The sequence below is a fragment of the Apiospora kogelbergensis genome (genome assembly GCF_038363985.1).
Source record: "Apiospora kogelbergensis strain CBS 113332 chromosome Unknown utg000001l_segment0_segment0, whole genome shotgun sequence".
Lineage (NCBI taxonomy): Eukaryota > Fungi > Ascomycota > Sordariomycetes > Amphisphaeriales > Apiosporaceae > Apiospora > Apiospora kogelbergensis.
The window spans coordinates 4,732,772-4,752,043 of record NW_027117418.1 but is presented as its reverse complement, the minus strand read 5'-3'; the positions used below and the strand labels follow the sequence as shown (position 1 = coordinate 4,752,043).

General features: G+C 51.4%; 7 protein-coding genes across 7 annotated transcripts; 6 read left to right on the top strand and 1 right to left on the bottom strand.

Annotated features, from left to right (window-relative positions):
* Positions 1–3,554: 3,554 nt before the first annotated feature.
* PG998_001507 (uncharacterized protein) lies at positions 3,555–5,256 on the bottom strand (the record flags this gene model as incomplete). Its single annotated transcript, XM_066868325.1, has 3 exons — positions 3,555–3,700; positions 3,780–4,718; positions 4,770–5,256. The coding sequence occupies 3 exons, from the start codon at positions 5,254–5,256 to the stop codon at positions 3,555–3,557; spliced, it is 1,572 nt and encodes a 523-aa protein (XP_066736740.1).
* Positions 5,257–5,920: 664 nt separating this feature from the next.
* PG998_001506 (uncharacterized protein) lies at positions 5,921–7,304 on the top strand (the record flags this gene model as incomplete). Its single annotated transcript, XM_066868324.1, has 3 exons — positions 5,921–5,959; positions 6,014–6,073; positions 6,126–7,304. 3 exons carry the CDS (start codon positions 5,921–5,923, stop codon positions 7,302–7,304), a joined length of 1,278 nt encoding a protein of 425 aa, XP_066736739.1.
* Positions 7,305–7,792: 488 nt separating this feature from the next.
* PG998_001505 (uncharacterized protein) lies at positions 7,793–9,334 on the top strand (the record flags this gene model as incomplete). Its single annotated transcript, XM_066868323.1, has 6 exons — positions 7,793–7,831; positions 7,976–8,000; positions 8,063–8,133; positions 8,195–8,207; positions 8,820–8,839; positions 9,014–9,334. 6 exons carry the CDS (start codon positions 7,793–7,795, stop codon positions 9,332–9,334), a joined length of 489 nt encoding a protein of 162 aa, XP_066736738.1.
* A 1,115-nt stretch (positions 9,335–10,449) lies between these two features.
* PG998_001504 (uncharacterized protein) lies at positions 10,450–12,588 on the top strand (the record flags this gene model as incomplete). The annotated part of the gene is made up of 5 exons (XM_066868322.1): positions 10,450–11,099; positions 11,155–11,312; positions 11,391–11,620; positions 11,688–12,090; positions 12,158–12,588. 5 exons carry the CDS (start codon positions 10,450–10,452, stop codon positions 12,586–12,588), a joined length of 1,872 nt encoding a protein of 623 aa, XP_066736737.1.
* Positions 12,589–14,436: 1,848 nt separating this feature from the next.
* On the top strand, positions 14,437–14,887 carry PG998_001503 (beta ketoadipyl CoA thiolase- th1; the record flags this gene model as incomplete). Its single annotated transcript, XM_066868321.1, has 3 exons — positions 14,437–14,608; positions 14,682–14,767; positions 14,840–14,887. The coding sequence occupies 3 exons, from the start codon at positions 14,437–14,439 to the stop codon at positions 14,885–14,887; spliced, it is 306 nt and encodes a 101-aa protein (XP_066736736.1).
* A 748-nt stretch (positions 14,888–15,635) lies between these two features.
* Positions 15,636–16,556, top strand: PG998_001502 (succinate dehydrogenase iron-sulfur subunit- mitochondrial; the record flags this gene model as incomplete). Its single annotated transcript, XM_066868320.1, has 2 exons — positions 15,636–16,005; positions 16,087–16,556. The coding sequence occupies 2 exons, from the start codon at positions 15,636–15,638 to the stop codon at positions 16,554–16,556; spliced, it is 840 nt and encodes a 279-aa protein (XP_066736735.1).
* A 698-nt stretch (positions 16,557–17,254) lies between these two features.
* On the top strand, positions 17,255–18,443 carry PG998_001501 (uncharacterized protein; the record flags this gene model as incomplete). The annotated part of the gene is made up of 2 exons (XM_066868319.1): positions 17,255–17,728; positions 17,799–18,443. 2 exons carry the CDS (start codon positions 17,255–17,257, stop codon positions 18,441–18,443), a joined length of 1,119 nt encoding a protein of 372 aa, XP_066736734.1.
* Positions 18,444–19,272: the final 829 nt, after the last annotated feature.

Below are 19,272 nucleotides of genomic sequence, written 5' to 3'. Positions count from 1 at the left end.
GCTCGGTTGGTATTGATATTGACTGATCGATGTTGTGTGTACCTACGTATACCAGGCTGGGCGTATATACATGAATACATCCCATGTACCTACCAAGACCTACAGCCAAGAGCCGTACATAGCTAGCTGCTACTCCTCAATTGGGTTGATAGAGTTGAGTCTGGAGGGAAAGAGGGACCTGGGCAAGTAGATTCATTTGGCCTAGATAAAACCATAGATGGGGTCGGGTACTGTACACATGACAGCTAAGACTGTCCCTAATCTAAACGATCTTTTGACCAGGCGGCGACTGCAACCTACTACCTAGACTTGTATACTTGCGAATGGAGACACATGCGGGCGTGCATATGCAACGATGGATGTCCATCTATGGATGCTACATACTCATACACATCTGATGTGGGAAGAGAGACAAACCCTAGGTGCTAGAGACAAACGGCATGCCACTCAGCTTGTCGGCAGGCAGGCGCCTTTGCATGTCCCGCAAGAGAACTGGGAACTTGCTGGTTTCAAGGAACCAGCCAGCCTATGAGCATATTGGATAGGAAGCATGCCTTGTTGCGCCGTGGGATTTCGCAGATTGGAATTCGATGAGAGGCGCCCGGGAAGCCGCCTGATTGGTACAGCTGGCGAGGTACCACGAAGCTGACGAGTGGCGAGACCCAGGTTCACCCACAAATATCATCAACCCACATTGCGTTGCAAACCGATGGCAGCAGCAGGGTGGGTGTGCTGAGAGGGCTGTAGATGGGCAACCTCGAGGAAGGGCATATAGAAAGGAAGGGACAAAGATAAAAACTTCCGTCATCACTTATGACAGCAAGTGACACCTATCAACCAAGTTGGGTGTGTTCAGGCTCATAACAGACGAAACTTAATTGTGACAAGGCCGACGTAGTATAGGTAGGTATATACAAGTAGCCACTGAGGTAAGATAAGCTCGTAAGAGATGCCTTGCCTAAAAGTAGGTTCCGTCACACTTTTGTCCAACGGTAAACCCAAACCCAAAAGAGTCCTTGAGCCAATTGCCGCCCCTGGACACTCTGCACAAAGGACTGGACGAAATGCTGTATGTGTGCATGTGGTGTTGCTCGTATAGGCCTTCTTTGTATAAGTATTGCCGAGCCTTGGGATGTGTGCTCGCCCGTCATGTCTGGTCTAGACGAGAGAGACAGAGAGACACACACACAAACACACACCCCTCTAGACGCACACACAACAAAAACATTCATTGACATCTTGAGACAAATCGAGCAGGGGCCATTCCGTGCCCTTCCCCTCTAGCTGCCGGATCTTACTCCCGCAGAAACCCGCAGAAATGGCCTCCACTCTGGGACTTGAGCAGCCAAGCACCAAAGGGTCCTCAGTGATGGATGGCAGTAGTGTCTACGTAGTGTACCGTACGCACTTGGCTATTGGGTGATGGGCAATCCAGACCACGATGCGATGTGCATACCTGGAACTTCAGACCACTGACGCTAGACCCGTTGCACAAAAACCAAGCTGGGAGGCGGGAAATCTAGGCTTTGTTCTGATGACGAGTCCGGAAACCCGTTACTACGCAACAAGGTCACGACCGGGTTTGTTGTGAGCTGTCAGATCTTCCGACAGGTTTCAACATGAGCTGGGCATTGTGTAAGAAATGTGTACAGGTACATGTGCTTACCCAAACATGCGCTGTTGGGCTACCTAAGTACTTCTCATTATACATAGCCGTGGTGTCGCGTACAGCTCAAACAGCTTCGGATCTGTAGAGCATACCAGTGAGGCAAAATGTCGACCGCCCGACACTTACCTCCACTGGATATGTCCGTATGTATTGTCAGGACCAACAGAATCCCGACAGCCTGGCTTTGCTCTGAATCACCCGTTGGAGGCAATACGGGCACAGAAGGGATAGTTCAGACCTATCATGAATCAACAGAAACGACATACCACGATGCGCTGCAATGAGTGGCTGAGGATACGGTCTAGTGTTTTTTATTGTCCGGTGTATGATGTGATGTGTTGGCAACGAAAAAGCCCTTGCCCCGATGCTGATCACTGACTCTCCTCCCTCTGACCGCATGCCTCACGAGTGCCGCCGGGCTCCCGCTTCTCGCTTCTCGGTATCCATCAAGAGTGACCGGCAATGGCAGATGCCCCATGGATTCCGGTTGTCCGAATTGCGTGCACGCAGTCAAGCAACAGCAGCATATATGATATGCGCACGTGTCTGGTGTCTAATGTATGTAAGCGACCCATTGCGGTCATTAATTGGGTGCGCGCACGAGCTTACTTAAATTTACATACATACGCACCCCATCTAGACGATCGCATATACTTGATCGCAGATGCTTGATCGCCCCAGGAAAGTCCACCTCACTTACACCACTTATTATCTAGCCACAGGTTCCTACTCGTACGAATCACCATTTGTAATCACAGTCACGGTCACGCATGAGTTGGTCCATGCTGGGGGATTGCCGATCGTCCGTCGCTTGCCCGGGTCTACGTTACATCAAATTTAGACATCCAAAGAGATCTACCCGTGCATCATCGACGACCCGATCATGTCTGCCAGCGTATGGCCTATGCAGAAGCCTACGTAGGCACTTACCAAGGGTTGCCTCGATAGCCGCCAAAAGTGGCTAATACGCTGCATTCCTGATATTTCTCTGTCGAACGTTATTTGGCGCCTCAGATCCGGCCCTCTTATCCGACAAAACACAAGATGCGATGCTCCGTCCTAACAGATAACCGTGTGCTACAAAGATGGATAGAAAATATTGATATGCAATGGCTTTGTCGCGCCGCCGCAGTCTACTTTGCTAGCCCCGTGCTTAACCCAGGAAGAGAACATGCATCTATGTAATACTCCGTACAGAACCACCGAGTGCTCGTTTCGACAGAGCTTCAATCTCTCAATCCACGGACTTGATGCAGTCCGGCAAGGCGGCTACCCGTTCGCCAAGCTGTCACTAGGAACCAAGGTCCACTCTCAGTTACACAGATATGAGCATAATCGCCCCGTACTAGAGGAACGCGGTGCAAAGAGAGTCGAAACTATGTTTCCTCCTGTACGGGGCAAATCGACTTATACCTGCTGCAGAATGTGTTCGATGTGCTTGCAATATGTTTGGGGCTCCGACGATGGCGTCCATGCGCCGGGACTCGGCCGACCGGCACCGTCTGGCCATGCGAAAGGCTGGATGACATTCAACGACAAAAAACACAAAAGTAAGTTCCGTTTCAACGTTGCCCATCATTGAACAAGATTCTCTCCAAGAACGCTCAATTCGGAGCTCCCGCATACAACTACAACTACTGTTTTCAAGTCATAGCTCACTCACATCGAGAAGCCAGTGTAGTGCATGCAGCCTATGTTGGCTATGTTGCGATTGCCTCTTGAGTGTTGTGTAAATATACAGGCAGCAGGCGCCGCGTGACATATATATTTCCCAATCCTTACTCTAAGGTGGCATATGTCATGGCTTCTGTATGCTAAATGCGATTTCACCAAGTAAAACTGCACCTCCCAGATAACAAATATTACATGGCCTGTGGCATGTCATTCAGTCTTCGTCATCACTGTCCCTGACCACCACGTCTCTTGTTTCCTCATGAAGGACATCCCCCAGGTCGCCACTTTCTTGCATGATCTGCCTTGCGCCCTCTTCATCGACATCCATATCATCCATAATCAACCGGACCGCCAGTTCTGGAACCAGGACAGACTGCACATATCCAGTGTACGTTCTAGCAGAGACCAAGTGATCCTCTACAGCGCGTTTTCGTACGGTGTCTGAGAAAGAATGCATGATGAGTTCCGTCATCAGTCGAAGCCCCCCGCGGCCCGTAGTATCCTGGTGTGAGGCTCTCATCCGTCTTCAGCAACGTCCTATCCTTCCCGGCTTCGACCTTGTTACTAAGTAGAGAAGCGAAATGTGACGTTCTCTTTCCCTCCAAGATATCCTTGATAAAGCCCTTGTGTTCTGTGAAGCGAGCCTCGAGCCCATTCCAATCGACCTCTGGGTACCTATTGCTCCTCCGGGTCTCCTCGGCCTCTCTGCGTTTATGTAAGAAGCAGAAGGTTGTCTGCTGCCTAATGGTCATCCTACCACGGGTGGTATGTCTCTCCAGTAGCTCGGGGTCCACCGATTGGCCACACATGGGGCAATGCGCGGCGGCCGAAGTTTGTTGCCAACTAGTATTTCCAAGTGAATCCTCGTCACTACTCGGCTCTGACTTCAGGCCCTCGTTCGATGTTCCATCATTCATAAAGCCCAGCTGCTGAGTGCTAAGAGCCTCAACTCCTTTCATGTTATCTGCGAAGGCAAGTTCGGGTACTTTGAGTGTAGGTCGTTTAGGTAGCTCCCCCGTGTCGACTTTGGCAATTTTACCTTCGTTGATGTCCTTCTTCTGTATCTTTCCGCCATCCGAAACCGGATCGGGCTCATCGGGCTCATCAAGCGTTGGTACTTTGAAAGTAGGTCGCTGTTTTCCATTGGCCTCTGGACGCTGGGAGATACCCCCAAGTCTAGTTGATTTGCCGGTTCCGGGCGGATCGCTGGTGGAAATATTCGGATCACGAAACTTAGCCTTCGCATGAATCTTCGATGAAGACTTAATGGGTGAATGCCGAATGAGCTTCGCTTTTGATGTAGCAGCCTTCTCATGGGAGCCACTCGGGGATATGGAGAGGGTATGTCTCTTTAGCTCAGGCTTCTTGGACGTTTCTATGACGGGGTTAGCTATACCGTGCTGTAGGGGCATCCCAAGCGACAAACCTTGCGGTGCAGACGAACTCGGCGCAGAGCTTTGCGACGACCTTTGAGATTGTTTCCCAAATTTGTTCTTAGTGGGCTTCGGTTGTATCCCAAAGAGACCACGCTCGTCATCCGCTTTAGAAACCACAAGGGGCGTCTTCGGTTTTTGGCGGCCGGGAACCCGAATGAGTCCCTTTCCGCTCGGGGGATTCGAAGTTTTAGGAAATTTATTCCGTACATTCCTTTGCGGCCCGCGCTCAGGGGAACGACTTCGCTTTCTTACGAAAGCAGTTCGTTTATAGTCCTTCTGAGTTGCACAAGCCTCGTCTGAGCCCGAATCTTGGTGTTCGGCCTTCGATGGCGCTTCCGACTCAGAATCACTGGATTCCGGCGGAGCATTGATATCTTTTAGATCATCCATTTTGGGGAACGCAGCTGATTTGAAGTTCGAGAGCAGGGGTTCGATGCTTGTCTTGCTGCTAAGTCCAAGAACACGATGGCCCGTCATCGCGGCGACACAGAGAGAAGCGTTGAATCACAGCACCAATCCATCGACCCAGTAAGGTTCAATGATATAGTCAACCAGCATTTCGCAACAACTGAGGCGTGCCGTGATTATGCGAATCGCAGAGGCAAAAACTGGGCCGTAAGATCATGTGAAATGACGAAGTTGGGAGGAAGGGGCGTTTGAAAGTGGGAAGTCCACCAGGCTGACCAATTCAACTTGACAAGCTCCGTTGGGATGACATTGACGATGAATTAAGAGGCTATTTCAATGCCATATGTTCGACTTTGCCGATAAGGCCTGAGAGTCTGGCCAGGTCCCAACCATGAACGGTGTGTTGGCACATATGTAGAAGACGGCTTATTTATAAATCTGAAGTTAGAGGTTCACAAGCAGCCGCAAGCGCAGCGCGACGCGACAGGCCCTTTAGCGGGAGGCTCCGAGCTTGGACATCCCCCAGTTACTGCCCCAGTGGCCATCCCTGCAACCCAACTCGGGCTCCAGGCGTTTGTTGGTCAACGCCAGCATCAACATTCGACACACTGCGAGTGGACGATAAGGTACTCGCTTCACACTGCGCCAGCACATACACGCCTTACACGCCATACACCCGCTCCGATCGCCTGCGCACCTGAACGAGCACGCACTTTGGTATTGATACATCGCAATGGCCCTCAATCGCAAATACTCTGCTCTTCCGGATCTAGTGAGCTGGCAGCATCTCGCACGCCCCTGAATCAAGCAACTGATATGCTCTTAGGACACTGCTCCGGATATCTACGAAACCCCAGAGCTGACAGACGACAACTCTACTGTTCCGGTAGGTTGCAGCAGAAATGGTACTCCCATCATCCCAATCTAAATCATCTTAGACGACTACAGGACGGTCCCATTCCGACGAGGAGTTTGACGATGACGACGACGATGTAGATGGTATTTCTCGCTCGCGCTTGCGCATAGATCAGGCTCGGTCGCGATTCTTGCCTGCACGAGTCGATGCACGCGATGTGGATTTCTCGGACCGTCTGAACATCAAACGGAAATCTTACAAAACCTCCAGCCGCCGCCAGAAGGTCCTTGAAGATGGTACACAACAAATCGGAGATTTGAGCGATGAAGAAGGCGGCGAGGACCTGGAACGAAAGCTGGCCCGGCTTAAGCGCGAAATTGAAGAAGCCAAAGAAGAATACAGCAAACAGCAAAGGGACCCATCTAGTGGTGATGGAGGCGTGCAGGAAGAGGATTTCTCTTCTCTAAGCCGAGCTTTAGATGAGATGTCCTTGACGTCTACAAAAGGGGCCATCTCGACAGGGCCACCCGCAACAAAACCAACAGAGACAGCTTTGGAAGCCGTCTCCAACGCCCATGGTGCTACTTATACTGTCACGTACGCGCCTGACTATGAGCAGAGCCATGCGTTAGCTAAGGCGGCGGATTTTGATCGACGCCTTGTTCTCCTGGAGAAGGCAATCGGCATCACTTCATCAACTTTATCGGACGCCGAAGACAGCCGCACGCCGCGTGCTATCATGCCGACTCTAGACACGTTGCAGAAGCAGATCTTCACGTTATCAGAGGCGTCGACTACTTCTCTCGATAGCATCAGTAGACGAGTACGGACACTTGCATTGGATGCCGAGCAACTCGCCAAGAACAGGAAAGCAGCAAAGGACGCTCAAGAGGCGCTTGCGTCCCCAGGAGGCGGGCCTGGCGAGCCCCTGGAATCTGACAGCTCGGAGCAGACTGCCAAGGTCATTGCATTGTACGGTACGCTGCCTACCATCGAAAGCCTCAGCCCACTATTGCCGCCGCTCTTGGATAGGCTGCGGTCCCTGCGTGCCATTCATGCGGACGCAGCAGTAGCAAGCGAGACGCTTGAGCGCATTGAGACTTCGCAGGGCGAGATGGCATCAGAAATCCAGCAGTGGAGAAGTGGGCTCGAGAAGATTGAGAGTGCTATGCGAGAAGGCGATGGTGCTATGGAGTCTAACATGAAGGTGGTGGAGGGCTGGGTAAAGGATCTAGAAGCGAAGATGGCCAAATTGTCGTAGCTGCCTTGGGGCCCTTCATACCCTTGATTGCATTGAAGATGCTACAGACAGACAATGACTGATACCCTCGAATTTGACTGAACTCTGAATTAATATCATTTATATACCCACTACGGCGAATTCGGTCTCTTGACGCCCGTCTCATGTGTGATGTCTGTCTTGTCAGTTAGATGATTCGGTACCTAAGTACGTTCGTTCAGTCGTGATTACTAATCTCGGCTAGGATCCCGGAATGCTTTAGGTGTAAGTGCCCTCCAGCTGGCTGGCATTCCAGTAAAGTGGGGCGACTGGATTTTGAGGTCCCAATTGGCAGTAAATTTTTTGGTGGGCGAAAAATTACCCTTTCCCAATTGCGACCCCAGTCAGTCAAGTCCCTCCATACCATACTACCAACTTTTGACAATTCCACGAATACACTCCTCGTCGACGACATCCATATCCCATCGATCCTCCAGTCTCAGAACAGACCTGCTGTCCAAATCGCCAAAATGGATGCCTCTTCCAAGCAACCCGTCAAGCTCGTCAAGGTAAGCGCTACCGTGCCTTTGGTCGCCCTCGAAATAGCAAATTTCCGCACCGCTCACAAACTGGCCGGACGAATTCGTGGAATCACGAAAGCTGTTGCTTAGACCAACAATCCTCGGCATAATGCTAACAGTAGCTTTCTCTAGGTGACACGAGTCCTCGGCCGCACCGGTACGAATCGAACCCCTGATGTCACAACACTATGAAAGATGGAAATTACTAAAACACCATAGGTTCTCGTGGTTCGGTGACTCAGTGCCGGGTAGAATTCTTGGACGATCAATCACGGAGCATTATTCGCAATGTACGTGTCTTCACTTCTAGTATCCTTGTTTTGGAACGCTGACTAACTGGCTTCATCGTAGGTCAAGGGACCCGGTATGAAGACACCTACAAGCAGATCTCGAACTGCGTAGCACCCTCGACAAGCGAGAGAAATACTGACCGAAGAAATGTGTAGTCCGTGAGAGCGACATCCTCTGCCTTCTCGAATCCGAGCGTGAGGCCCGCAGACTCCGCTAAGCCGGGGCTACCGGTGATTGGGGACAACGGGCGTCTGAGAAGGATATGCTGTGTTAGGCTTCGGAAAAGTCTGTCCCATAGCAGTATGGTACTGCATTTTTGCGCATCACTTTTAGTAGGGCGTCATCTGGCTTTAGGGGCATTCTGAAGACAAAAATCGGACAGCATTGACGCGACGAAACCGACGAATACGTGAATGACGCCCTTCCTCAGCTTGTTCTATGTGTGTGCAGGACAGGCTGGATGCAGCATAGCATACTCAGCTGCTGCTAGCAGGCTCGAGTGAGCTACGGTATCGCAATGGGTCATTCCTTGGTTGCCATATCGAAAAATCACGATAAGTCACAGCAAATCCGTGCTATCTTGTGTGTCACGTGCGTGCGGATCTTCGGTCAACCTTGAAAAGAACTTTTTCTTTCCTAATTTCTTCCAACCATCTTTTTCATCTTCACCTCACTTCACACACAGAATCCTTTGGACAACAATTGGTAAGTCACGCAGTTCCCTTCTTTCTCTTCACTGTTGTTATGATGCATACAAATAGCATGTATTACCTGATACCTGATGTATTATTTATCACCAAGATCTCTGACAAACAACCATTCCATCATCTTTCTGTTGTTGAAATACCCATATTGGAACTGAAGCTAACTGTTCTAAAGTATAGTCACTTGTCCTCGCCAGTTGTACCCGGAATGGCACCTAAGCCGCCCAAGGGGCATTTCAATGTTCTCTATTTTGCCAGCGCTGCCTCCTTTACTTCCATGGAGAGCCAGCCTTTGCCAGCACCCCTCCCTCTTCGTAAACTTTTCGATGCCCTGGACGAGAAGCACCCAGGAATGAAAGACAATATTCTCAACTCCAGCCTTGTGACCGTGAATCTGACCTACGTCGACGTACCCGAGAAGGACGACGACCCAAACCAAGTGATAATAGAAGAGGGAGACGAGGTAGCCATTATCCCCCCTGTTAGTTCTGGATGAATGAAGGTTGTCAAAGCTCTTGTCAAACAGATCAGGTTTCAATACTATTTCCCCCCTGGATATTTCGATCATATATTGTCTTATGTGTCACGATTCCCCTGCCATAATGTCGACAATCCTTATATGTATCGTCTTCCTGGCCCACCTGATCCAACTTCGGGTCCTGCTTGCATCCGTAAGCCTTCGGGGGACGAACATGAAGGTGTCTGGTTGTATAAACTTCGGTCTGCGAAGGATCTATAAAGGGTCTACAAAAGACTGGAGTCGACAGGATGCTGCATAATGTAGTATCACACCGGTATAGCTTATCCTCTATTAATGTTATTTTCTACTTTTATTTAACCGTTATAAGAAAATATAATAAGGCTACCTAATTAGGAGTAAATATTCTATAAATAAAATAATAAGAAATAATTAACATATTTTATAATGTAGTAAGTATGCTAATATAGAGATATTATAAAATAAAAGGAAAAAGGAAAAAGAAAAGTACCGGCCCGCTTTCAGCTCTCGGGCAGCGCCTCTATTCACTTGCCCGTCTAGGCGAAATCTTGCAGACAAGGTCTTGGTGGACTGTGGGGTCGATAATCTCTGGTTGGATGGTTTACGAATTCGACTTGGACCTCCCAAGACCACCTACACCGTACATGCTGCGAACCTCCTTCTGCCGAATCGCCAGCCTGTTATTGGTCGCGGTTAGGCCGGACTCGCTCTAATACCAGGATCCAGGTTGCTTTTCGTATACAGTAAGGTAGGGCATTGGACTAGTTCGGCCGCGGAAGGATATGCACCTCTTTCTTCCCTCGTGAAAGTGAACTTCCGGCCGGGCTCGGGCACGGGTCTGGTGGGATATGGATGGTTCTGAGTACGGCTGAGCATGTCATTAGTTAGGTGACGGAACAGAAGGAAGCCATACGCCGCAGCTGTCTTTTCGTAGGATTTCGCCGCCGTACGTCGATCCTTGCACCGCATACACGCAGCCAGCACAAGACTGCCACTGGTGGTTGCCATGGTAGGTTGAGATACGGCATTGTCCTGATTGTCGACTAGGTCCGATTGATAAGTACTCAGTTGCATGTTTTCCTTGCATAGCTATGACACGCCTCCATGCCACAATGCGCATCCTTCAGAGTCCCGCCTCGGAGTATAAGAACCCATACAAGTATCCCGCAATGATTTCCTCGTGTATTCCAGAGAGCGCATATCCATCACCACATCCCCAGCCAGCCATGACCCGTCTCAGAGTAGCTCCTCAGGCCAACGGCACGTCCAACGGGGCTGCCTCTCATATAGCCAAGGCTCCTTACACGGTCGTCGAGAAACCCCTTGGTAGCACGAAGCATGTTCGCATTGTGGGCATCGGAGCCGGAGCCAGTGGGCTTAACCTGGTCAGAACCCTGCGGAAGCAACTAAGCGACTACGAGCTGGTCGTATACGAGAAGAACCACGATGTTGGCGGTACCTGGCTCGAAAACCGATACCCAGGATGCCGATGCGACGTCCCTAGCCACAACTATCAGTTCTCGTGGCGGCCGAACCCAGAATGGTCCAACTTCTTCGCGCCCGCCGAGGAGATCCGGAAATATCTCTGTCGCATTTGTGAAGAAGAGAACATGCGAGATTCCATCAAGACGCAACACCGGGTATCCGGGGCATGGTGGGACGAAGCGAGAGGACTGTGGGACCTCAGCGTTTTGAATCTAGCGTCCGGGGAGGAGTTTCGGGACGAGGCAAACTTCATCGTCGACGGTTCCGGTGTTTTGAAGTAGGTCCAGCCCGGCAAGACGTGGTTTGATCGCCTACTGACAAGAGCAACCTAGTAACTGGAAGTGGCCAGATATCGAGGGGCTGACTACCTTTCAAGGGCAGCTAATTCATACCGCCAGCTGGCCGGAGGCTTTCGACTATGCAGACAAGCAAGTTGCCGTTATCGGCAATGGTTCTTCTGGTGTCCAGCTTGTACCTACAATACAGCCAGGTATGTCTACTTGATGCCTGGTCAGGGGGCGGGAAGGCTTTTAGCATTGCTGATACTGATGACGCGCCGCTACTACAGATGTGAAGAAATTGTACCACTGCGTTCGCACACCCACGTGGATTATCCCGCCGCGGATCATGACCATGATGGCCTTAAATGGACCTGCCAAGGCCGTTTTGGGGCAAATCGAGTTGGACGAGAAGGAGAACTTCAGCCATGCTCAGATAGAGAAGTTCAAATCACAGCCAGAGCTCTACAGACATTTCGTCAAGTCTATGGAGAAGGACATCAATGGGGCGTTTCCAATCGTAAGAATCACCGCATCATCTCCGCGTCATCTGAATTACTGGCCACGACCTGATACATTGACTCCAGGTTCTCAATGGCGGAAAGTTACAGGCTTTCTCGACCGAGAAAGTCGTGCAGTATATGACAGCTTGTCTTGGAGGCAACGAACGATTATGCGAAGCCCTGATACCCAAATTCCCCCTGGGAACCCGAAGAATTACACCCGCGCCAGGCTATCTTGAGTCGTTGCGGGCTCCGAACGTCGAACTGCTCCATAACAACATCTCCAGGATAGTGCCCGACGGCATTCAGCTGAAATCGGGAGAAGCCGTCAAGCTAGACGCCATCATATGCGCGACAGGTTTTGACAACTCGTTCTGTCCCCGTTTTCCGGTTGTGGGCAGATCGGGTAACCTCCAAGACCGGTTGAGAACGCATGCACCCAAGGCGTACATGTCGTGTGCTCTTCCAGGTGTGCCCAATTACTTCAGTGAGTGGTTCAGCCCTGCGTGCTTAGATTCCATTGCAAAAACCTCACTGCTAACACGGCTCTCAAGCTTTCCTTGGCCCGAACGGGCCTGTCGGGCATGGGAGTATTTTCACAGCGAGCGAGCACATCGCCAAGTACATCACCAAGGTCATTGTGAAATGTCAGCAGGAGGGCATCAAGGCCATTGTGCCTTCTGACGCGGCCGTGGAGGACTACAACCAGCACATTGCTGCGTTCATGCCGCGAACGGCCTGGCAGTCCCCCGGCCGATCCTGGTTCAAGAACGGCAAGGAGAACGGGCCCGTCACCGCCCTCCACCCGGGGAGCCGCATCCACTTCTTCCACATGCTGGGACAGGTCCGCGGCGAGGACTGGGACTACACTTATGACAGCCCTTCCCGGAACCGGTTTGCGTACCTAGGCAATGGGTTCTCCACCAAGGAGCTGGACCCCGAGTTTGACTCTACCTGGTATCTTGATGAGCCAGACAAGCTCTGATGGGCATACATACGTGACTGCATCCCTTATGCCTGGGCTCAGTATACAATACTTTTACAAGCGATGGTGTTGGCGGCCGCGCCCCGTGTCTTTGGCGAATAGGCCTAATGAAATAGAGCGAGTCTCGCATTATACATCTACTGAATGGCCCTGTTCTCCCGTCTCTCACGGACCGTCTGGGAACAAGCCTGCTCCGAGAAGAGTGAGCCACCTTCGTCGTACATTGTTGACTTGCTCGTTTTGTCATAGAACGATGCAGGACTCTTGTTGGTGATACACGAACGGTAAGTACGTCTCATAGATAATGATAATACTAATGCCTCGGCTTACTCTGTCTTGACTACCACGCATAGATGCGTGTCACCCCGCCAGTCATGGATAGCCCTGAAATCTATACATGTGCTGTACCACATACACCCTCAGCTTCTATTGCCGACGGTCAGCATGCAAAAATGCAGTGGCTTTCGCAAAACCACTGGTTTCTAGCTAGACATTCAGCTTCTCGTGGGAGGGGGTCGCGGACTGCTGCTTCTTATCGTTATTGGCTTCGCTGGGGGGAAACCGACTGCCCAATGACGAGAGTTTAGCCACCTCTCGGGTATAGGCTCAGTTACATGTGCAGATAGCTAGGCCGTGCGATAGACGATACGGCTAGATTTACATGCGTGATGCCTGGCAACAGAGCCTGAAATCTCAAGCTACATCGTACTTGAAGTGAAAAGACTAGAGCCCCATCAGGTGTCTACTCATTTACACTGGCATCGGGTCCTGATCTAGCATACATCGTGACACATCACTCTTATTAGCCGGCTGTTGAAAAATAAATATTCTCGTTCCCTCCAGTCGCCAACGATCCGCGCAAGCCACCATCGTCACGAACGTTGCATTAAGCTCTGTACATGCAGGTAGGTCTAACTGGTCTGGCCGGGCGTGACGCACTCATCACCAAGTAGCATACACGTGCGATTGCAATCGCCTCTTGGATCCCAGAGGAAATAGCAGTGTGTATAGAAACCTGGTAATCAGCTCCGTGAATGTAACATCAAGCGGACCAAGTTCAGAAACCTCGCCGTCTCGGAAAGCCGCTATGGCTGCATACCCCTGTCGTTAAACGGCCGCGCTATAGCGCTTTACAAGCCGTGACGCAGTGTGAAAGCGTTAGAGGAGTCCGCCAGCTGCTCATCTATTCGGCGACAGCGCAAATGCTGTCAGCTTCTAGGACTCGGTGTCAAGCTGGCTGTGCAATAGCCATTATGCGCCAGAAACATGCCAGTATAGTCGGCTAGGGTGTGCCTGGGTGCCGACTTCTCCATTACTCAGGGGCATTCCCTCCGCATATCACGGCTGAGTTATTGTGATGCCAAGGCGAAATGACCTCTTCCTCGTCGGTCATCTTTCTATCGTATCTCGAGGGAACAAGGGTACACGAAGACGGAAATCTATGAAGTCATCCTTCTCTGGGCGCGTATGTCTTCTTATACCAACCTTTCCTCAATCAGGCTCTCTCCTCCGAGCGTTTAGGCCCTGGTATGGACTACCACCGGTGTGCATGACCGGCCGAGCCAATGCGCCCCTTTTGATAGTTGTTTGATCTTGCCTTCATACTCGGGCAAACGGGTTGTGCTCATGCGGTTTTCAATCGTTGACGCAAATCTTCCTACTCTGGGAATGCTAAACCGGGCTACTACTACAGATCCTCGGATATGTGAAGATATGCTGCGGTGTATATAAAACCCAAATCACGCCCCCTATCCCTAGCCCTGTTGGTCTTGAAGGAGACATCAGCAACACGAGAACCAACATCCAACAAAGCTATTTTCATCTGGAATCAACCAGGTCTCTATCACAATGAAGATCTTCGCTGTTGCTGCCGCCACTTTCGCCGGCCTTGCCTTTGCCGCCCCGGCTGCCGAACAGCTCGACTCCCGTCAGGCGTACACCCCTTGCTCGGGTCTGTACGGCAGCCAGCAATGCTGTGCTACCGATGTTCTAGGCGTTGCTGACCTGGACTGCGGTTCACGTAAGCAGGCCCTCCCCCGTCGATCTTTCGTTGCCTTGAATGTACTGATTTGTCTTCTTCTTGTTTACCGCAGCTCCCAACCCATTTGAAAGCGCCGATGAGTTCAGCGAAGTATGCTCCGCCATTGGTCAGCGCGCTCGGTGCTGCGTCCTACCTATTGTAAGTTCCTCCTCTCCCCCTATTCGGAACAGCTGCCCGTACGGTGGACCAAGGCATTAACCAACCGATCAGCTTGGACTTGGTGTCCTGTGCCAGACACCCGCTGGCGTGCAAGGTTGAACAAGGAGACACGCCGAAACGGCAATTGACGACCTAAGATTGAGTTGTGGGCATACCTAGGTTGATGAAATACATCGAATGAATATACATATACACATGTTGCAGATTTCTGTCGGATAGTAATGAATGACGCATTGATATCACTGCAGCCACAGTGCGTCAGGAGTGAAAGTAGAAGAAATGGACACTGTGCTGCACCCGCCCCACTCGGTTGCTGAACTGCTGAAAACATGCTGATCTCATGGGGAATAGATCGTGGTGGAATCAGCACGCAATTCGCTACCAGCCTGGACGTTGCCAAGGGGGGGGACAAGATAACAATGAAGACGAAGATCATAAAACGCCGGCAAGCTGGGATCTGCAGATGCATGCATGTACTGCACGACGAGCAACAAGGTGATGCGGAACTCTGAAGCCATAGCCTAGTGGGATAAAGTACAGCCAGCTTATAAAGGCTCGCATCTGATTGGCCGAGAGAGAGCCGAGGGAATAGCTCGTGTTCCTTTCAGATGATGATGAAGACATCTTCTCCAAACAATACAATAGACGACATCCAGTTGCCAGTCTCTTTGCCACCAAAGACGCCCTAAGCCGTCGCAACCTAGTTTCGAGCCTTAACTGGTTCGCTTTTGCTGCTATTCTCGCGGGCTTTCAATCCACTCTCCATCTTTTCCCTCAATTGTCTCAAACCTTTCGGAATAGAGGCCTGTCTTGCAGTCTCCCCTCGAAAAAGATCAATTCGCCCGCAATGGCAGCTCTCCGCTCTTCGTCCCGGCTTTTGGCCACCGCATCGCGGTCCGCCTTCAAGCCCGCCATCTTCACCCGCTCCATGGCCACAGTCGGCGATGCTACCAACCAAGCCGAACCCAAGGGCGCTTCCGATTCCAAGATGAAGAAGTTCCAGATCTACCGATGGAACCCCGACCAGCCCACCGAGAAGCCCAAGATGCAGACCTACGAGCTGGACCTCAACAAGACCGGACCCATGGTGCTGGATGCCCTGGTCCGAATCAAGAATGAGATCGATCCTACCTTGACTTTCCGCCGAAGCTGCAGAGAGGGCATCTGCGGAAGCTGTGCCATGAACATCAACGGCACCAACACCCTGGCTTGCTTGTGTACGTTGGAATAATCCTTACGGTGGCAGGCACGCCGTGTCTGCCCAGCCCGAGATGAGGCCTACTAACCGGTATCTGCAGGCCGAATCCCTACCGACACCAAGGACATGAAAGTTTACCCTTTGCCTCACACCTATGTCGTCAAGGACTTGGTCCCCGATTTGACGCATTTCTATAAGCAATACAAGTCCATCAAGCCCTACCTCCAGCGAGACACCCCGTCTCCCGATGGCAAGGAGTACCGCCAGAGCAAGGCCGACCGTCGCAAGCTCGATGGCCTGTACGAGTGCATTCTCTGCGCCTGCTGCTCAACGTCATGCCCTTCTTACTGGTGGAACCAGGAGGAGTACCTTGGACCTGCTATCCTGCTTCAGTCTTACCGATGGATCATCGATTCGCGTGACGAGCGTCTGTCCGAGCGAAAGGCCGCCCTCGACAACTCCATGAGCTTGTACCGATGCCACACGATTCTCAACTGCACGAGGACTTGTCCCAAGGGCCTGAACCCCGGTCTGGCCATTGCTGAGATTAAGAAGGAGATGTCATTTTAAGCCCAGGTGTGGCTGTGTATATCTGAAAACTGATATCCAGGCTTTAGGCTTATGGAGGAGGCAAGGCGATGAGGGAATAAAGAGGAAGACGACTGTACCAATTCTCCACGAGTAACGGCCCGCCACCGGAAGTATGTCTGGTATGGCTGTGCCGTGTTCCTTTGTGTTTTGAGCATGGATGGAGTTCAAGTGTCACATTATAGTAACCAATACAGCAAATGAACTAAATATCAACATCATTGATCTCATCTTCCAGCAGGAATATGCGGTATATTTTCCGCAATGTTGCGATAGCAGGTGTCCCGTTACACTAGATCCAACCGGCTTTTAGTGGGCAATCCTCTTCCAAGAGACTTCATTTAAGGCCCAACTTGTAGCCAATTCGGTCTATATTCGAGAGCATGATACACAAACGCTGTTACACACATCTTGTACCTCTTCGGGTGGGCCGCGAAGCCTTTCTCACATATACAGCGTGATTGGCAACCAGGGCGTGTGTTGCGGCTTTGTGATTTCCGATGAAATCTAGTGATGGCTTGGGGACCGACCGGCGACGGGCGGGAAAGATTGCGACAAGGGCGCCCCCACTTTCAACCCTCCTCTCCACCACCCGATGAATGGTATATCAAAAACCTGCAATATTTCATCCATTGGCCTACTGTCCTATTCGCAACGGACCGAAAACGGGCTTCCACATCATGTCATTTTCCTTTTCTTTCGGCGGTGACGACATAGATGAGGATGAGCAGGTAGCAACCACCGCAGGCGCACACCCGACTGGGGACGCTGCTGGCACCGCGCCGGTGCCCAGCCCCAGCGCCTTTCCAGTTGCTGGCAAACCACAGCTCCCGCCAACCCATCTTGATTTGAAGTCCATGCTCGGCAGGCTGCCTTCTACGATTTCGTACAGTCTTCTAGATGTCGTGCTGGACAGCGGCGAGACCATACAGCTGCCGCGCCGCGAGCTTTGGGACGTCAGAGTTCAGTTGATGGCAGAGGCAGAGGATGGCGACAGCGGCGAGACAGAAGCTGGCCTCGGTTCTCACGACGTAAAGACGGGCGTCTACGAGGGTGGTTTCAAAAGCTGGGAGAGCAGTGTGGACCTGGTCAAGGTCCTAGCCCAGTCCAAGTCGTTCCTCGACTCAGTCGACGCCACCCCGTGTGTTGTCGAGGTAAGCAAAGCCCGTAGCCTAGGTTATTATATCAAATGGATAAACGTACTGACGGGCGTAATACCGGCAGCTTGGATGTGGCACAGCGCTCCCTTCGCTGGCCCTTTTCCAATGGGCTATCGAGAAGAAGCTGAACGCGGATGATGGCACGCCTTTGTCGATCATTCTTGCCGACTACAACTCTGCCGTCTTGGAGCTTGTAACTTTGCCCAACTTTCTTCTAGCCTGGGTTCGTCAGGGAGCTTCGGACGGCTCCGTGGTTCCGGTAGATGCAATGTCATCTGAAGGAGAACTGGAAATAACTCAGGACATCGTCAAGGGATTCGAACAGTTCCTGGCTGAACGCAAAATCACATTGGATTTCTTCTCTGGGGCCTGGTCTTCCGAATTAGTTGGGCTCATGTCTAAACGCACCGAGACAATAGCTATTCCTGGCTGCACTAAGAAGACGAGCATCATAATAGGCGCCGAAACCATCTATTCACCGTTTGCGCTTCAGTCTTTCACCGACACCACTTTTGCGCTCTTGGAGCAGGAGAAGGCTTTTCAGAACACTGCAGAGTTGTTGGTAGGCGCAAAGAAACTCTACTTCGGCGTGGGAGGTTCACTTGATGACTTCGTCTCCAAAGCCAGAGAGAAAGGTGCAAAGGTCGAACAAGTCCGCGAGGAGACTGAAGGTGTCAGACGAGGTGTGGTCAGGTGCGCTCTACCCTAGTGAGGCTAGACTGTCATATCGCCCTTGAAGGGCCAATGTGTCGCTTCTTATCGATGTGTGCAGAGTGGTAGGCAGCCTGCAACTGTTCATCGGACTTATTATCGATGAGGTTGCGCGGTCGTGGGCGCCACACGTTGATGTTGGACACTACCAGTAACGGCGCTGTCGTTTCCATGTATGGCCATTCTCGATTCCTGCAAGCCTTGCCGATTGGACTGTTGCCCAGCCATGGCCGGGTGCCTCAACCACAAACACTATTGAATCGTATATTCGAGATATTTGGTATCATGTTCGTGGGACGGGCTGGAGCCGTCATGTATCGGATACTTGTGTCGTAAACCGCCCATCCCGAAGTCATTCATCAGTTTGTATGAGCCAGTGTTTGATGCCCCTACTTGATCCATAGGCCAGAGACATCCGGTGGGGAAGTCAGCTCGATCAGCGGCAACAACTGCGCGCGCTTTCAATGTCCGGGGGCCGTCCTTCTGATATGGCTTTCACGACAAGCCAGAGTCTCAACAGGTCGGCACTGGAGATGATTTGATCGATAGTCGGCCGCCACCGGCTGAAGGCTTGGCTGCGAAGCAAATGCTGGAATCCATAAATCAAAGTTTACAACCAATAAACAGGCCACGCTGAATCGTGTAAATTGGCCAACGCGCGTGTCGCACCCTTGTCATTGGTTCTACGTCCTTCCTCAGGTCAGTCGCCCTCAGCCTGTGAGCCAAGGCTGCAAGCCATCAAAAGAACGGCGTTGCTATTTTGGATTCCTCCCTTGCTGCCTCGTCGCCTGGATATGTATGTATATGTCTGTACATCCATCCCCATC